At 34.7% G+C, this 13,764-nt stretch overlaps 1 protein-coding gene across 11 annotated transcripts in view; it reads left to right on the top strand.

Moving 5' to 3' along the window:
• The window catches only part of CDH18 (cadherin 18), a 1,096,529-nt gene extending 1,083,513 nt beyond the window's left edge, over positions 1–13,016 (top strand). For 9 of the 11 annotated variants that reach the window (XM_074386991.1, XM_074386980.1, XM_074386983.1 and 6 more), the window contains 2 exons: positions 1,445–1,696; positions 10,638–13,016. In XM_074386991.1, coding sequence (XP_074243092.1) covers positions 1,445–1,696; positions 10,638–11,128 — 743 coding nt within the window. In that variant the 3' untranslated portion in view covers positions 11,129–13,016. The remainder of the gene's footprint in view (positions 1–1,444; positions 1,697–10,637) is intronic. The other 2 variants (XM_039472199.2, XM_039472200.2) reach the window with 2 other exon arrangements.
• Positions 13,017–13,764: the final 748 nt, after the last annotated feature.

Consider the following 13,764-nt stretch of genomic DNA (forward strand, 5'->3'; position numbering starts at 1 on the left):
ATGAAATACAATTTCAGTTTTCAGAATAAAAGACATTGATATGAGAAAAAGAAGCCCTAATTGTGATTATCTAATGACCCACTTACTTTGCAATGCAGAATAATTAACTCACAGATATAGCTGCATGTTGAGTTCCCCACAGTTGAATTGGCATTTGGAGTGCAGGTGTTAGTGGAATATGCCATTGGGATCAACATCAGTAGATCACAGGAGAAGGAAGAAGGACTGGGTAGAGTGACACCTGGAGCTGCCGTTCAGGTTTAATGACTCTTAATGGCTGACCCCATGGAAAAGCTCTGTAGCTAAAGTTGTTTCTCAGTATTGTCAGTAATATAGAAGGTGGATGTCCCAACTTTTGTAACCTTTCAGCAGTGAGTCGTTAGTTATATGCTATTTCAGAAGGGTGTGACCTGGGGGCAGGTGGCAATCTATAGCTAGGGCGACAGGTAATTTTATGAAGGAATCTGAACAGTACATCCAAGTATGGACTGCATGTGTTCTCAGCTAATATGCACTGAGGGATGAGGAATAACAGTGCAACGAAACATGTGCACTGAGGACATGAATACCACCTGGCAGCGAATTGGGGATGGGGCACTGTGACACTGTAGTGTTCATCAGGCTTCTAGAATAGAGGTTTTATCTGTATCATTTACTAGCTTTGTGATTTGGGGCAACTAACACTCTGAGACCAGGGTTATCTATTTTTAAATTAGTATTTATAATAAAATTATTCTCAGCTATAAATTAAAGTATTTAGCACCCTGTCCCTCACAAGGTTTTATGGATTGAACACAATACATCATGCAGGCATTTGCTGTAGTACATTGAATTTAATAAACACAGTCTTAGAAAGATGATTAACTATTTTATTCACCTTAAATTCCCCATGGTCAAACAATAGTGCTTCAAATCACAGCTAAGTCTAAAATAGTTTGTTGCTTGATCTACTGTCTCCATAGAAATATCATCTAAACCAGTAGTTCTTAAATCTCTTTTATGCATCAATGACACCTGAATAGTTTGCTAAAAATACAGATTTGTGCTCCTATCACGTATATTCAGAATCACTAGGTTTGGGGAAAATCTCCTTGGCTCACCTCAAAGTATAGGACCCTAAGTATATGACTTCAGGCCATCTGTATACCTTTAAATCTTGTAGCTGTTAGGTCTGTGTCCAAAAGGTTCGTAACTTCCTCCCTCCTTTGTCTTTCTACTATTTTCCTTTATCTTTAGTGTGGCTGTATTAATTTTTCTAAATAGGTTTCTCAGTTGGAGAACCAATATTAGCTTCTCTTTAGTAATTGCCCCTTCATGTTTCCTTGTCCATTTCATTAAACTGAAACGTGAAAGTCACACATCCCCATTTTATCCATTAAAGCAAATGTGAATCGTGAATGGCGGCTTGACTAAGTTTCTTTTGTTTTGCTTATGTCTGTCATAGATAACACAGCCAGCATTCTGACAAGGCGGAGGAGATTTAGTCGAACTGTTCAGGATGTGTATTATCTGCCCATTATGATCTCTGATGGTGGAATCCCCTCTCTCAGCAGCAGCAGCACCCTCACCATCAGGGTTTGTGCATGCGAGAGAGATGGGCGCGTGCGGACCTGCCATGCAGAAGCCTTCCTGTCCTCGGCTGGTTTGAGTACAGGAGCCTTAATCGCTATTCTTCTGTGTGTTCTCATTCTCCTGGGTAAGTCATTCTAAACCCAAATTTGTATGATGGCAATTCTGAATGAGAGGGAATCCTTTTGACAAACTTAAGGATTAAACATACATAAGGCAACCATAACGTGGGTAAGAAAACAGCTGCACCAATTTCCTTTGAATTAATTTCTAAATACTGTCATTAATCTCAAAATAATTAGACACTTCTGTTATTTCAGTTCTTTCAGTGTTGCAAGTTATTCATTTCTGTCCTTCTGAAAGAACTGAAGTGTTGAAAGAACTGAAATAATAGATGAAGGAATAACTTTTCAAAGCGTATGCTTAAGAAGGAATATTAAAATATTCAGAATCCAATCTTGAAAGAACTTTTAAAATTTCTGTTTCAAGAACTTAAGTGGCATCATGCTAAATGAATCCAACCAGGACCCCAGCCCGCTTATCTTCTGAGATCAGAGGAGGTCAGCCATTCATTCAGGATGAGGGTGAGGGTCACATGGTCATAGGATGAGTAAATGTAGAGATCTAATACACATCAAAAGGACGTTAGTTAATAACACTATTGTGATGTATTGGAAATTTGCAAAGACAGTAAACTTTAGGTGTTTTCTCTCCTCCCTGTGAAAAAGAGGGTGTAAGTATGTGAAATGACAGATACATTAACTTGCTTGACTGTACTAAGCATCTCACTATGTACTAAGAGTGAAAACTGTTATTGGGAAAACATCATTATGTTGCACAGATTCAATATGTAAATGAATAAATCATAAAACTAATAGGAAAGTCAAAAAATAGACATCTTGTGGAAACTTCTAGTTCAAAATAGTTAATCATTAATGTCAGCTGAGTTGTTAACATACTAAATATGTTTTGACCTTAGATATTAAATTTTATTAAATTCAATTATACTTCCTTAAAAACAATAGATTTTTAAGCTGAAATTTTCATTACAGTTTACTTTATTAAAAAATCAAACACTTTATCTGTTGTAATAATCTGCATCTTTTCACTACTGCATGAGGAGCTGATATAATTATAAACTCTTTAGTTTGCTCTTTGAAACAAGGTAGCAAATCTGTATTGTAATAACAAGAAAGATGGCTGTAAGGAATCTTTCCACTTTATAAAGTTAGCACCTGTGTCCTAACCCTTTTTTCTTTCTCTTAGCAGTCTGTTTTTTTATTCTTTTTATGGTACTGTGTGTTTTTTATTCTTGTTATGCCACCTAAAAAAAGCTGACTGCTTTTCTGAGAAAGAAGTATTCTTGCAAAAATATGTTTCTTGTTTTGTTCTTGGGGGTGAAGACAAATAATGTGTATAGATGGAGTGGAGATTAAAGTGTAATGAGCCTGGAAAGGAGAAAGGATTTGTAGGAAAGTTTGAGAGTGTCCTGAGCTTTGCGGGACATGGCAAAGCTGGTGAGTTTTGTTTTAGGAGGATAAAGAAAGATTTTAAGCTAGAGGGCCCCATTGTAAAATCTTCAATTTGCAAAAATGAAATGGAGATTAGAACTCTTGGTGGCAAAAAAGCATGTAGGAAAACCACTCAGGAAAACTCTGCCCTTGTCTCCCTTAGACATAGCATGTATTGGAGTAGCATACTCATAACAGACCTGAGGAAAAGTGAATAGTATCAAGCTACTTTAAATGGACTCAGAAATGATCTTTGATAATGTCAATATCTGCATGAGTTAGAATGGCGTCAAATACAACTTCTTTTATCTTGCTGAATGTAGATCCTGAGCTACCATGAGCTAGGGGACATTGAAGTTACCCAGCAAGAGAATATATGTAGAGAGACAGTGGATTGTGATTGAGCAGTGAAAACTACAAGATAAATGCTAAATAAGAAGGATGAGATGAACAGAAGTCAGTGAAGTCAGAGTAGAAAGAAGGAAAGTATAATGTCACAAAAGTGAGGGAAAATAGGGTATCATAGAGCATTACGCTGTGTAGATGTTGTCCACAAAGTCAAAAGATGCTTACAAGTTCAATAAATTGAGCACCAAAATGATCAATTGCACATAAAGCATGGAAGTTTGGTGCACCATAGCAAGAACTGTTTCATTACATTCAAGTCTTTTCTAGCTAGGCATAGTGGCATGTACCTGTAGTCCCAACTACTTGGGGGGCTGAGGTGAGAGAATCCCTTGAGCCCGGGAGTTGGAGGCTGCAGTGAGCCATGATCACACCACTGCACTTCAGCCCAGGTGACAGAGTGAGACCCTGTCTCAAAAATAAATAAATATATAAAAACAAATAAATATGTAGAGTAGATATGTGGTGGAGAGGAAAGTCTGGAAAAGAGACTTTAGAAACTTTGTATATTTATTGGTCAGAACGGCTATTTCCTTTAGATATAAACATGCTTCGGCTTTTTTGGTATTTGAAAAGAAAAAGAAAAAGAGCACAAATACTCCAGAAAGAGAAAACAAAACTGTTCAACAATTAACCTGTAACTCTCTGGGGTCCTAATTGAAGGCACAGAGAATAGAAGGCAGGGATGTTAATGAGAGTTCTTCTGACCTTCTTATTCTTAAAAATAGATCACTCGGGTGAAGCATGTTGTCTTCAGATATCGTGCTCATTTATCATCATAAAATTATTTTCATTTGCTAAGATAAATACCAAAAATGTAATTAACACTTTAAAAGTCTAGGTAGATTTTTGAGGTGCATTATTTGAAAGCATATTTTATGTTTTCATGAAATGATACTTCCTTATATTTGGTTTTTTATGAAAATGTTTTCTCATTTGGGATAAGTAATAGAATGTTTGTAAATTTTGTGATATTCCTCAAGACTAATAAATTTCCTATATGTTTATTTTTTCATTTTTATTAGTTGAAACTCAAATATACAGTAAAAGCATAGTTGAGCTGGGATCTGACTGGAACCTCTTCCAGCTACCCTTTCAGTCCATACCTCATGTATAAGCAGGTGACCTAGGTGAGGCTTGTTCCCTAATCTTGGATATAAATTTCTGGATAAATGAGGATCACAGTGGATTTGATGGGAATGTATGGCGGACTAAGAGAAGAAGATGGAATTGGTGAGAAGATGCTATAAAAGCATATTTGAGTTTCAACTAATAAAATTAGTGAAAATATGCATTGTAACTACAGTTATATATTATAAAGCAGTGCATGCTTTTCACGGCATTGATAAGTTTTCATTGTTATTCAGAAAGTATCTAGCCAAGGCATATAGGATATAGTTATCTGTAATTTTAAAATAATGTTAATTTGTAAGATTATGATTTTCAACTAAAATATTGACAAAACCAAAGGTAGCAAAACTTTATTTTTGAGCTTGTAATTCTGAAATAATGTTAAACCCTCACAGCTACGTAAATTGTAAAATTAATATTTTAATATTAAAAGTATTTTCCATCTCAGCTTCCTATTTGTGAAAATGGCTGCGATTATACAAACCCAGCCCTAGTTTTGCCACTAACTGCGTGATCTCAGACCACACATTCAGTCTTTCTTATTTTTATTTCCAAACCTGTGAAAATGGCATTTCAGTTGAAAGGCCCTTAGAGTCATCTGTAGAATTTTGTAATACTTATTTTTGTTTTATTAAAGATGACATATGGTTCAACATTTTACAACATGGTCAGAATTCATCTATCTATATGTTGAAAGGTGCTTGTGAATCTAAGCGCCTAACTTAAATGATAGATATGAACATGACTTGGGTTATTTTCTGTTGAGATGACCATTTTTATGTCTATTGTATATGATAGATGGAAGATGATTTAGAGTGAGTCTTTATGATGCGGTCAGAATTTACCATGACAGTAGAGGTAGCAGAAGCCCTCTCTTCCTTAGAAGACTTGTATTTTTCAACATTACCCCATCTCTTGCCAGTGAGACTAGAGTAGTTGGCAAGGTAAACCTTGATCAAAGTTGGCATAAGTCATTGAGTCAGGATCTGACTGGGAACTCCTCCAGCTACCCTTTCAGTCCAGACCCCTGTATAAGGGTCTAGACTTCTCCAGATCACCTGTATAAGCAGGTGACCTAAGTGAGGCCACTGTAAGTGAGCCATGGATTAATCCCTGTCTTGCATATTAATTTCCTGATACATTGGGATGAGAGTGGATTTGGTGTGAACACGTGGTGGAATAAGAGAAGAAGACGGGATTGATGAGGAGATAAAAGTCAGCCTGCTTTTCATCTGAGCTATTTCAATGGTTTTGTGTACTACTGTTTCTTTAAAAATCTAAGGTTTCAGAAAGAGATGCCACTACCAAGTGTGACAAATCGTACTCTTTAAGCTAATCAAAATGACCTCCTCAACTCAGGACACATCAATTCTACCAAATTTAGTGCCAACATATAACGGTGTGACAAAGAATCAAATGATATTTGAGGGTTAAAAAATTCTGCTATGAAAGCTTCTTAGGGAGCAGTATGTTGAGATTCAGTATGTAATGGGTTCAAATGCAAGTTGTATGATAGTTTAAATTATGGGAACTGAAAGCCACTTAGAATGCCAAGCACAGGGATGAAACATACTATACAGGAATAAATACACCTTATGAGAAAACAAATCCAAAAATGTTTCCCCAGCTTTGAATTACTTAATAATAAAATTAATTCATAAAACTCCACAAATTTATTCTAATTTATAATATTAAATGATAATTTCCAGGGTGTTTAAAATTCTGCCTGAACTTGAGCAAAAGAAAAAGAAATTTACTAACCAAGGATGAAATATTTATTTAGATTTAAGACATCTCAAAAAAACTACAGCTTATTCAAGTTTCAATCCAAATTATGCAACTAAAATTGGCTATGAAATATATCAGAAATTATTTATGATTTTGTACAAAGAAAAACAATTTATCTATATATATGTGTGTGTATATATAGTAACACTACCTTGGTTCTTTTATATTGTGTTTTACCAGATGATTCACTGTAAGAAGAGATATCTTGCCCACGTGTATGGTTTGATAGATTAGCAGGGTCACGTGAATGCATTCGTTTGACTGTTAGTTTTTAAATAAGGGTTTGACTATTTATATGTACAGTTATTATCTGCACTCATCTTTTAAAATATCCTTTGGTCTTAGGATTTTTTTTTGGAAACATTTCATTTGTTTTTCAAACATTCAGAAATATTCTTCAGTACAATTAGGAGTTTGATGTTATTAGTAACCATAAGCTAATTTTTAAAAAATATTTTAAAACTATTTTCCTGGTGAGGCTATTACTGTTCAGGAGAATTCATTTAACCCAATGTCACATTATCACTTTCACAGAGATTAGTTTTTTGTTTGTCCACATGAAAATTGTTTATGGAGTATGTACCTGGTGCCGTCTGCTCCAGAAGTACCTGGTGAACCAACAGGCATGAAAATAACTTCATCAGGAACACAGTGTATCATCCATGTTTCAACATTCTTCACTGAGTTGATTTGAATTTACTTTTAACTAGAGGGATCCTGTATCTGCCTATGCCCTGATGTCCTGACATAATTATAAACAACATCCCCTCTCACTCAAAAGTGTCTCAGATTTTGGTTATTTTTATATTGATCCTATTATTAAATAAGTGTGTAACAAGTCTAAGACTCACGGAATACAAGCAAATAATACACAGAAAGATAGCAAATGCTACCTTCTGTAGGGAAAAGGTAGATGTAAACCTTCAAAGTTCACATGTAAATGGTCTCTATATTTTGAATCAAAATATATCAGGATTATTTTCTTAGCTTTTGAGAAATAAGAAACTATATGCCATAGTAATTAAAAAGCCAGGATTATCCTTGTATTTCATTAAGTGAATATGATATATATACAAAGACTGAAAAATTACACAATTATCAAAGGATGCAAATTACCTCCATACCTCTATAGCAGTATTGATTATATATTCCCTGATGTGCCTGCACAGAAACTCCCTTCACATCAACCACCAACCAATTCAATATAAAAGAAAATAACTTGATTTATTGATGAAAGTAAGAAATTGTACTATAATAAATTAGGAAGTCTGTATAAATAGGTCTTTCGATCTCGACCAGTCTCCTCATTTAATTATAAAGATGAACAGAGATACATAGTGCATGATAAATCAAAACATCTGAATACAGTGGAGTGAGTTACTGGAGGATGTTGTTTAAGGCTTTGAATTAGAAAGCTGTAAGGTGGATTTATGCTAAAATACACGAGGAGTTATGAAATGCATATTTACTGTGTTCAGCAAAAGCCTTTTTTACCCCAAGGTAAAATGGTGTATAAACTAATGTTTTCGAAGTATAGGCAATGTATATGGGCAAATCTATTTTTCTGTGAATAATATTGTAGATCAAGCCATGTGTAGCATCAGCATTTCGTTTTCAGCTTTCTGTAACCACTTCATTTCAAACAACAGGGACTCTTGCAATGCTTCCCATGTCTGCTGTAGCGACCTTCATTGAATTTTCTCATTACCTTCCCAGTGCTAATATCCTTTCATTTCACAGTTTTCTGGATGATTCTATGACCTTCTCTACAGATTTTTTTCCTGTCTTTTTGGTTCCTTCATAGTCTCTCTTTCGCCTTTCCTCTGCGCAACTGGACACCTCCCAGCACATGGTGACCATCCCTCTCTCTCATTATCCTTTCCACCTCTGCCTTAAAAATCTACTCCTCTTCCTGAAGTTTTCTCTAGTCTTATAACAGATAAAAGCAGTTCATATCGATTAGAAGGATTCATTAAACTGGTAAAGCTATAAAGAAGAACAAAGTAACAATAACGATAAAAGTAAAGATAAAAGTCACTTTGCAGAGGTAAGCTGTAAAAGGGCAGTTCCTGGGGGGAAAGTGTTCTTTCTTAGAGGTTAGATAACCTGCTGTTTGCTTCACAACCATTTGTTGAAGTTCACTTACAATCAGGTTTGCCAGACACAATGCAGTATATCCAGATAATTGTGAATTTCAGATAAATAGGAAATATAACTATATCTATATATAGATATATATGTATATATAATATAAATATGTCACATAGAATAATAGTATTTGGAACATATGCGTGTATGCTTAGCAGAATATTTGACTGTGTGTGTATTCCAAATATATGGTACATACTTAATATCTTTATGTGTGTGTTTGTGTGTGTGTGTGTGTGTGTGTGTGTGTGTGGTGGGGGTGTCTATGTGTGTGTCTGCGTTCCAGATGGTCTCCAACGTACAATGGTTTGACTTAAGATTTTTTGACTTTACAAGGATGTGAAAGTAATATGCATTCAATACAAACCTTATTTTGAATTCTGATTCAAAATTCTTTATAATACCTTTATTATAAATATGCTTTGTGTTAGATAAGTTTGCCTAACTCTAGGCTATTGTGTTCTGAGCACATTTAAGGTAGGCTAGGCTAAGCTATAATGTTTACTAAATTAGGTGTGTTAAATGCAGTTTTGATTTAATATATTTTCAACTTCCAGTGGGTTTAATAGGGATGTAAGCTCAATGTAGTTTAAGAAGCCTGTGTGTGTGTGTGTGTGTGTGTGTGTGTGTGTGTGTGTGTGTGTGCATCTGTGCTGTTATTGATCTCATTCACGTTTAATTGAGAATCCTGTCATTTATTTTTATTTGCTAAGTTTAACAACCTTAGATGTCAATTGAATGCACCTCCACAATTATTATGAAGTAAAGAATGTTTAAAATATTAATGGACATCATTATCACTCTCATAAAGCCTAGACTATCAGCTAAGCAAGAAAAGAGCTGTCTATAGAGCTGAAGTAAATAATACTCAGCCTAATAACACAGCCTGTAACAAAGTTGATGTGAGGGAACTATTTCTCTTTAGTAATAGTTTAATATCATCGAATAGAAACAGTTGAAAATACTGATAAATGGCCAAAGCCCAGTTCCCAAGACACATTTCTATCATATTTTCTAATGTTTGCAGCATTGTTGGAAATAAAGACAAATCCACCATATTTAGCAAGAGCTACCCTAAGCCACATGTCCAATTGGCCACTTAGTTTATTATTTCATGTCTTTGAAATACTGAAGTAGAATATTATTTTAGTAGAAATAACATTATCTGTGATGAGAGAAATCACGTTATGGTACAAGCTCTTCTACTTGCTATTATCTTTTGATCTTAGTTATTCGGATACTCTTTCCTGAGTCTCAGATTTCTCATTCTCATTTATATCTAGTGTTCCAATATTGGAATGCTAGGCTTGTGGGAGTTATTTATATTCTACTGCTCAAGGTTATTGCCAAGGTCTGATTTTTCACACACACAAATAATTGCAACCTCAGGCATAAATGTGTTAAAAATTGACTAAAGCCACAGCTCTGCTGTGAGGATTAAATAAATAAGTTATTTAAAGAAAATTCATAAATCAAAAAATTCCTATGAAACAAATTGTGTACAAATAATGTAAAATTATTTTGCAGCTGAATGGAAAAAAATGCAGTTATTAATGCATGATAGTATAATTTTAAAGGATAATAGACAAAGGAGATCAACCATTAAAATATTTCTGCTTTGATTTTCCACAAAGCATCAAAATTTAAAGGGTTTAACGTTAAGGCTCCTTCTTACATCTTTCCTTTAGTGTATACACCTATAAGAATTAAATATCTATAGAGAGACCAGTTCACTACATTGTTTTCCTAGTTAAAATTTCATATTTTTTATCGTGTGTTAATCTCACTTTAATCACTAAATGGTTACACTGAAATATGAATCAAAAAACCTGAATCCTGGTAAACTGAAAGTATTGTGATTTTCTATAGAAGATCAGCGATTCATAGTGTCTCCTGGGGTAATCATCTTTTACATTCTTTGAGGCATTAAAATAGCTTGCGGTGTCCTTCAGACGGCACAGAGGGGATTTTGCTTCAATGCAAGCCTAACTCGGGAATGGGAAAATGGGAAATGGCTGATGTAAAATCTCTAAGAATTTCCTTCCTGTTTTCTTAAATCTTCATCCTTTTTCTATTTTTCCTCAGCCATTGTGGTACTTTTTATCACCCTGAGGCGCAGCAAAAAAGAACCCTTGATCATTTCAGAGGAGGATGTACGGGAGAACGTGGTCACCTATGATGACGAGGGAGGCGGAGAGGAAGATACGGAGGCCTTTGACATCACAGCCTTGAGGAATCCCTCTGCTGCAGAGGAGCTCAAGTACCGGAGAGATATCAGACCTGAAGTGAAGCTCACTCCTAGACACCAGACATTGTCCACCCTGGAAAGTATAGATGTTCAGGAATTTATTAAGCAAAGACTGGCAGAAGCAGACCTAGACCCTAGCGTTCCCCCTTATGACTCTCTTCAGACTTATGCCTATGAGGGTCAGAGATCAGAAGCTGGGTCTATCAGCTCGCTGGATTCAGCAACGACACAATCAGACCAGGATTATCACTACCTTGGAGACTGGGGACCTGAGTTTAAAAAGTTAGCTGAACTCTATGGAGAAATAGAATCTGAAAGAACAACTTAGGGGGTAAATTCTTGCAACTTTGTGGAATTTGCTTCCTGAGTAAATGGAGATACAGCCTCAGCAATGACAAGGAAGACGTGTGGAAACAGTACTTGGAACTGAGCAGACTGGACACAGCTCCTGTAGAAACAAGTGCCCTTTTCATGATCGAAACTGGGTTAATTGGAAGAAAATCAAATCTGAAAGAAAAAAAAAAAGACAATACAAATAAAAAGTTATTGTTCCTTGTGTATATTTTCAATTGCTCAATAAAGTCTGTGGTACTGTTTACTAAAAATATCTGAATTAAGCCAAACAATGATGTTTGTTTCAATATTTTGTGATTTATTTTTTTCAAAAGCAAAACTAAACAAAAAGCTGACTATGACTTATAGGGGTGGTAACACTAAAACAGGAAACTTGCAAAGGTAATCACAACCTCTTTTATCACTTCTTTGGGTGAACCCTTGAGAACCACACTGTTATTGTGACAGATCTCATTAGCCTTGTCTTGTGTTTAAATTACATGAGATATTTCCACTCCATCGTGGACTTGTATGTGTCACTTCCCTTTGCCCTCCCCAGTTCTTTTCTCCATACAAAACTGATGGAGCATGGGGATTTGCTGCCTGCACTATAATGTATGCAACTTCAGTGCACTAGTTGTGCGCTGTACTGAGCACGAGACTATGGTCTCTATCCTGTACACCCCCTTTTATTTTAACAGGAAGACACCTATTTTTAAATGGATAGAAAGAATAGTTTAAGGTATGTTACAAATATCTGATATGTCAGGGAATGATTTAATTTTAAAACTAGCCACACACCTTATCTTTCACTAAATGTTGGGGAATATTTTTTTTCCTTTTTTCCACTTGTTTTATTATATTTAAATCAGCAATTTTGATCATTTCTGTATTTAAAATTAATTGTCAAACATTTTGCTGGCTGGTTTATACTTCAGTCTAATTCACTTATTTTCATCATGAGCAGTCATCAAAAATAGAAGACTATCCTCCAATGAACGTAAATGTCATAGAATCATAGTTGACTTACTGTTATTTCTTACACAGGTTCAGATTTTCTCCGTCTTACTCATAATTAGTTTAGTATCAACAAGGAAAATGTGTAGGACTAGGAGCAAAGAAAGAAAAAAAAAAAGAGAGGGGATTTACACTTGTTATCCTCAGATATGTCCTCAAAAGTCTCTGTGTTCAGGGTGTAACCCACAAAGTAGAGATGGCAATGACTTCCCTGCCCACCTCACAGGGTTGTTGTGAGGATTAAATGAGCATCTGTAAAATGCTTTGCCAACTGCAAAGCATTCAATTACCTAAAAGCTTGCAGATGCTTATCTAATTTTCTAGTTTCATTATCACATAAATATATATTTACATGCATCTCACATAAAATATATTATCAGAATTTCATGAGCTACTGTTTAAATATATAGTACACAATTCCAATTATTTTAATATTTTCATAAGCTAATTTCTGAGAATTTGGGTGGAGCTTTTTTTTTTCAAATTGTTTTAGACAATATTTTGTTGTTGTTGCTATTGGTCTTGAAGTAAGAATTTATAGCATAATTGTCCTATTTTCTAAAACTGACCACATCTATATATTTCAGAAATATTGGAATTCTTAAATACATGAAATAATTATTTGAAAGGGGAGTTTTTTCTTTGCTCTTTAAATTTATCATTATCTAGTGTCCCCAAAAACTACATGACATTTTCTGTCTGTTTCTACCCATGTGCAAAATTTTGGATTTTACCTCTGTTTGCAATTGCCTTGTGCTATCATATTATAATTTTGAGGTATGGGAAGTAAGTAAGTTTAATTTGAATAATTCTCAGTTTGTGTTTTAAGCCTGAGGAATAAAATGTAATTTAAGCTTTTTACAACGTTTTAGTTTTCCAGATGCTGCTTTATCCTTTTTAAATCTCATAATGGTGTGTGTTCCAGCGTGCAGCTAAATGTGAAGAGACACTGAGGGGTATGGGGAGTAACGTCTGGATATACATGCTCTGATGATGCTAGTTCTGGATTACATTCACCCTGGAAGGAGGGTAATGCATGGACAAGTATTATGGGTCTGGGTGTTGTGAATTTTCTCTGCAAAGAGGATCAGGAATGGTTTTGGAAGTCCATGAGGCTGGATAAACTATTGATAGAAGAAAACTATGGAATCACTTATCACTAATATGTTTCAGCACATATTTAAAAAATAAATTTACACAATATATTTACAGATGAGGATTTGAAAAATTATATATATATATATATATATATATATATATATATATATATATTTAACAGTTCAGGTAAACATTAAGGTCCTCTGCATGGATCTGAATACCAAAATTTATCTCTGATTTTGTAAAACTAAGCACTTCAGATCTATCTTCTTTTAATCACACATTAAAATAACAGGTTGCTTCTAAGCTCCCCTATATCAAATCTAAATAAGAACACAAAATGGAGCATCTGTAGTTCATGTGTTTTTTTTAAAAAAATTAATGAAAGCATTCCAAGTACTATTTTTATCTGAAGTCTAAAACTAAGCAATTATATCATTATTATAAGTGTGGAAATCTCATATTTTTTGTTTTGCTTCTTTGAGCCAAAAAAACAGTAATGACATATAAATGCTG

This window comes from Saimiri boliviensis, chromosome 1, assembly GCF_048565385.1.
Source record: "Saimiri boliviensis isolate mSaiBol1 chromosome 1, mSaiBol1.pri, whole genome shotgun sequence".
NCBI lineage: Eukaryota > Metazoa > Chordata > Mammalia > Primates > Cebidae > Saimiri > Saimiri boliviensis.